This window comes from Amblyraja radiata, chromosome 31 (assembly GCF_010909765.2).
Source record: "Amblyraja radiata isolate CabotCenter1 chromosome 31, sAmbRad1.1.pri, whole genome shotgun sequence".
NCBI lineage: Eukaryota > Metazoa > Chordata > Chondrichthyes > Rajiformes > Rajidae > Amblyraja > Amblyraja radiata.
Window position 1 is genome coordinate 30272096 of NC_045986.1, and position 5879 is coordinate 30277974.

General features: G+C 47.1%; 1 protein-coding gene across 1 annotated transcript; it reads left to right on the forward strand.

Annotated features, from left to right (window-relative positions):
* Window positions 1-2629: 2629 nt before the first annotated feature.
* Window positions 2630-3839, forward strand: LOC116990315 (C-X-C chemokine receptor type 3-like; the record flags this gene model as incomplete). The annotated part of the gene is made up of 1 exon (XM_033047823.1): window positions 2630-3839. A coding segment is annotated over one exon (1005 nt), but the record flags the coding sequence as incomplete, so codon positions are not given.
* Between the last annotated feature and the right edge of the window lie 2040 nt (window positions 3840-5879).

Below are 5879 nucleotides of genomic sequence, written 5' to 3' on the forward strand. Positions count from 1 at the left end.
ATGTATCTATGTACTGTGGCTCCTCATAACATGCTGTGGTCTTTTGGTTTAGTGAGAGCTGACTGTGACTATAGAAACATAGAAACATAGAAATTAGGTGCAGGAGTAGGCCATTCGGCCCTTCGAGCCTGCACCGCCATTCAATATGATCATGGCTGATCATTCAACTCAGTATCCCGTACCTGCCTTCTCTCCATACCCTCTGATCCCCTTAGCCACAAGGGCCACATCTAACTCCCTCTTAAATATAGCCAATGAACTGGCCTCGACTACCCTCTGTGGCAGGGAGTTCCAGAGATTCACCACTCTCTGTGTGAAAAAGTTCTTCTCATCTCGGTTTTTAAAGGATTTCCCCCTTATCCTTAAGCTGTGACCCCTTGTCCTGGACTTCCCCAACATCGGGAGCAATCTTCCTGCATCTAGCCTGTCCAACCCCTTAAGAATTTTGGAAGACTATGCAGTTGGTCCATCTACACATAAAAATTAAACCAAGCAGATATCTTAGAAACATAGACAATAGGTGCAGGAGGAGGCCATTCAGCCCTTCGAGCCAGCACCGCCATTCATTGTGATCATATTGTGCAGGAAGGAACTGCAGGTGCTGGAGTAACTCAGCGGGACAGGCAGCACCTCTGGATAGTAGGTATGGGTGACGTTTCGGGGCGAGACCCTTCTTCTGAAGAACGTCACCCAATCCTTCTGCCCTGAGATGCTGCCTGTCCCGTTGAGTTACTCCAGCATTTTGTGTCAATCTTCACCGAGCAAGCTCAGTAGGAATACCACATTAGTGCAGGTGCCACTGGTGAGCAAACCTACAGGTGAGATTGTGGAGTTTCCCCTGTTGTTCCTACATGATGGGAGAGAATTAATCGAGGTTGGAGACGGCAGGATGTACCTCAGTCAATAGTTGTTTGTGACAGAAGAAACCAGCGTAGATTGTAATTCGCCCCAAAACCACAAATATTTCCTTTACTTGACAAGTTGTTTTTAACTGAGTTGCAAAAGTGTGAAACCACTAGTCTGGGCAGAACAGAGAGGATTGGATGATTTATTTACACCTGCAAACACCGCTGTTGCCAGAATCTGTCCATTCTCTAATAACTTTCATCAGAAGTTGCCATTTCAATAAGCATTTGGGTTCTCTGCAGTTCATAAGAATTCTTATCAAGTGGGCTATGTGAATGGTCTGGATTTTAACTACAAGTTGAATACACACTCGAGGAACAGGACAGCACGGTGGTGCATGCGGTAGAGTTGCTGCCTCACAGCGCCAGCGACCTGGGTTCAATCCTGACTATGGGTGCTGTCTGTACGGAGTTTGCACGTTCTCTCCGTGACTGCGTGGGTTTTCTCCGAGATCTTGGGATTTCCTGGCTTATTTGACTTGGTATAAATGCAAATTGTCCTTAGTGTGTGTAGGATAGCGTTAGTGTTTGGGGATATCTGGTCGGCACGGACTAGGTGGGCTGAAGGGCCTCTTTTTGTCAGCTAAAATCGACAGGGGAAATATCAAATCACTTACATTCCTCCCACCAGTCCAAGTAGCGATGAAGCAGAGCATCATTTTCTTTCATATTTCATATTTCGAATTTCAAATGGATAGCGATTTCTTTAACCTTGTTTTAGAAACTTACAAAATTCTTAAGGGGTTGGACAGGCTAGATGCAGGAAGATTATTCCCGATGTTGGGGAAGTCCAGAACAAGTCCGGAAGTCACAGTTTGAGGATAAGGGGGAAATCTTTTAGGACTGAGATGAGAAAAACATTTTTCACATAGAGAGTGGTGAATCTGTGGAATTCTCTGCCACAGAAGATAGTTGAGGCCACAGTTCATTGGCTATATTTAAGAGGGAGTTAGATGTGGCCCTTGTGGCTAAAGGGATCAGGGGGTATGGAGAGAAGGCAGGTCCAGGATACCGAGTTGGATGATCAGCCATGATCATATTGAATGGCGGTGCAGGCTCGAAGGGCCGAATGGCCTCTACTCCTGCATTCTATGTTTCTATGTTTCACTGAAAAGGTCAGCTCTCCTCCTACTATCTCTCGTCCCCGTAAATATTCGTTTAAGAAGGAACTGCAGATGCTAGTAAATCGAAGGTAGACAAAGTGCTGGAGAAACTCTCGGGTGCATGCAGCATCTATATCCGCCATGATCATATTGAATGGCGGTGCAGGCTCGAAGGGCGAATGGCCTACTCCTGCACCTATTTCTATGTTTCTATGTTTCTATATGAAGCGAAGGAAATAGGCAACGTTTCGTCCCGAAACCCTTCGGGTTTCAACCCGAAACGTTGCCTATTTCCTTTGAGTTTCGGCCCTATTTCCTATTGAATATTCATATTGAATGGCGGTGCAGGCTCGAAGGGCCGAATGGCCTCTACTCCTGCACCTATTTTTCTATGTTTCTATGTTTCGAAGAAGGAACTGCAGATGCTGGAAAATCGAAGGTAGACAAAAATGCTGGAGAAACTCAGCGGGTGAGGCAGCATCTATGGTTGTTGATTCTTTTATTGACCTTGCTGATTCTTTCTTTCAGGGATTTACCATGGATCATTTTACATGGACTGACAATACGAGTTACGACGATAATTACAATGAGAGTTTGGATGACCTGGACGATGAAACCTATCTTGGCTGCGAGGCGTACAGTATAGAACCGTTTAAGAAAGTCTTTCTTCCCACGCTTTACTCCACCATCTTTGTCGCGGGGATCCTGGGGAACGCGCTGACCATTGCCGTTTTCCTGAGGAACAGGCAGACCATGGCCATGACTGACACCTTAATCCTCCACTTGTCCATCGCCGACATCCTGCTCGCTCTCACTCTGCCCTTCTGGGCCGTGGAAGCGGTCAAAGGCTGGATTTTTGAGACGTTCGCTTGCAAAATCTTCGGGGCCATGCTGAACATCAACTTCAACAGCGGCATTTTCCTGCTGAGTGGCATCAGCATCCAGCGTTACCTCTCCATCGTCCACGCGGTCCAAATGTACAACAAGCCCAGGTCCTTGGTGGTGCACGTCTGCTGCCTTGCGGTCTGGTTCTTCTGCCATGTCTTGGCCATCCCCGATTTCATCTTCCTGAAGAAGCTGGAGGTGAATGGCACATGGCAATGCCAATATAAGTTTGATCCCACAACTGGCAAGAAATGGATAGTGGGCTTACGTTTCCTCCATCAAGTCGTCACTTTCCTTATCCCTCTGTCAGTCATTCTCTACTGCTACTTGATGATCGTCATAACTCTGCGAGGGTCCCATAACTTGCAGAGGAACAAGGAGGTCCGGGCCATGAAGGTCATTGTCATAGTTGTTGCTGCTTTCCTCTTCTGCTGGGTCCCCTACAATGTGGTCATCTTCATTGAATCGTTGCAGAGGACAGGCTTCATCGCTCGGAGCTGTGCCCTGGAGTCCAGCTTGGACATTGCCATTTGGGTGACATCCAGCCTCGGCTACTTCCACTGTTGCCTCAACCCCTTCCTCTACGCCTTCGTTGGTGTCAAGTTCAGGAGGAACTTACTGCAAATCTTCCACGACATTGGCTGCATCACTCACAAGACAGTGAAGAAATACGCCAGAACCACCAACAGGGAGACCACCTCTCAGTGTCACTCAGGGGATACGACCAACTCCGGATTCTAAGGCGAATAAAACCGATCCAAACTTACTGAAGTATATTTCAATAATTCCACGCCCCCTTTGAATCGAAAGTTGGTGAATTCACATCCACCACTGGAAAGCTGAACAGGCAATCCTGCCTTACATTTTAGTGTAATTTGACTAATATACTTAACTTTTAATTCATTGGCCTTCAAATGCTCTCATAGATACAAGTGGCAGATCCTTAAATCCAACGAACTAGTCAAGTCTAATGTGGCTCCCGATCTTCACCCCTCATCCAGCGTATAGCTGCAGCCGCTAGTTGTCAACAGGGCGGACCACGTGAAGGTTGCAACCTCCCACCCCTCTACACCCATGGCATGAACGCAAGGATTGAAACTAGATTTTGCTTGTGAGTTATTTCACAGCCCATTGAGGAAACTTAAGGACAAATTGTAAATCCAGTCAATAGACAATAGGTGCCATTCGGCCCTTTGAGCCAGCACCGCCATTCAATGTGATCATGGCTGATCATCCCCAATCAGTACCCCGTTCCTGCCTTCTCCCCATATCCCCTGACTCCGCTATTTTAAAGAGCCCTATCTAGCTCTCTCTTGAAAGCATCCAGAGAACCGGCCTCTGAGGCAGAGAATTCCACAGACTCACCACTCTCTGTGAGAAAAAGTGTTTCCTCATCTCCGTTCTAAATGGCTTACTCCTTATTCTTAAACCGTGGCCCCTGTGGCAAGCCACAATCATACACATTTAGAAACTGACAGATATAAAATTGCAGGAATCGTAAAACATAGAACAGTACACCACAAGAACAGGCCCTTCAGCCCACAATGTTTGTGCCAAACAAGATGACTCGTTAAACTGATCTCATCTGCCTGCCATGCTCCATATCCCTCTATTCCCTACACATCCACGTGCCTGCCTAACAGCCTGTTAAACGCCATTATCATACCTGCCTCCACCACCACCCCTGGCAGCGTGTTCCAGGCACCCACCACCCTCTGTGTAAAATCTTGCCCCACACATCTCCATTAAGCTTTCACCCTGACCTCATAGCAATGCCCGCTAGTGTTGGACATGTCCACCCCGAGATAAAGATTCTGACTGTCTACCCTATCTGTGCCTCTCATAATTCTACAAGCTTCTCTCAAGTCTCCCCTTGACCTCCCGATCCATGGATCCACTATGCCAATAATTTTCTGATAGGCTCTTCCAGTGGGTGAGGCTGAAGACCACGTTTGCGTATTTCAAAGATGGATCTCAAAATCACCTTATAAGTTCCTCGAGTTCATGTAATAGGCCATTCGGCCCATCAAGTCTACTCTGCCATTCAATCGTGGCTGATCTATCTCTCCCTCCTAACCCCATTCTCCTGCCTTCTCCCCATAACCCCTGACACCCGAACTAATCAAGAATCTATCTATCTCTGCCTTAAAACTATCCACTGACTTGGCCTCCACTGCCGTCTGTGGAGAAGAATTCCACAGATTCACCACCCACAGCAGCGAATGTCCATGGAGATATCAGAGTTCTGATACCAGGAGATAAATCATAAAATAGCTTTAAAAGCCTGCCAAAAAAACCCATTATAAATAATGGCAAGGATAACTATTTTTTGTAGTTCATTATGAAGATTGAAATGTGTAAGAGGGAAAGGCAGATGCTGGATTTCACCGAAGATAGACATGTTGGAAGAAGGGTCTCAGCCCAAAACGTCACCCTTCCTTCTCCCCAGAGATGCTGCCTGACCCGCTGAGTTACCCCAGCATTTTTGCGTCCCTCTAAAAGGGTTGGCACCGTATATTCAGACCAAAGACTGCGTCAGACTAGGAAAGAGTCGTCGGTAGACAAAAGTGCTGGAGAAACTCAGCGGGTGCAGCAGCATCCATGGAGCGAAGGAAATAGGTAACGTTTCGGGACGAAACCCTTCCGGGTTTCGACCCGAAACGTTGCCTATTTCCTTTGGGTTTCGGCCTGAAACGTTGCCTATTTCCTTCGCTCCATAGATGCTGCTGCACCCGTTGAGTTTCTCCAGCACTTCAGTCTACCTTCGATTTTCCAGCATCTGCAGTTCCTTCTTAAACAAGAACGAATCGTCGGTGGTTCAGGCTGAGACTGAAGCAATCGGAATCTCACTCACTCAGTTTCAATCAGGTTGGAGGGGGCGCTGATCTGCTGACACGCACACACGCACATACCACACACACACACACACACACACACACACCACACACACACACACACACACATACACCACAAAGCCATAACGTGT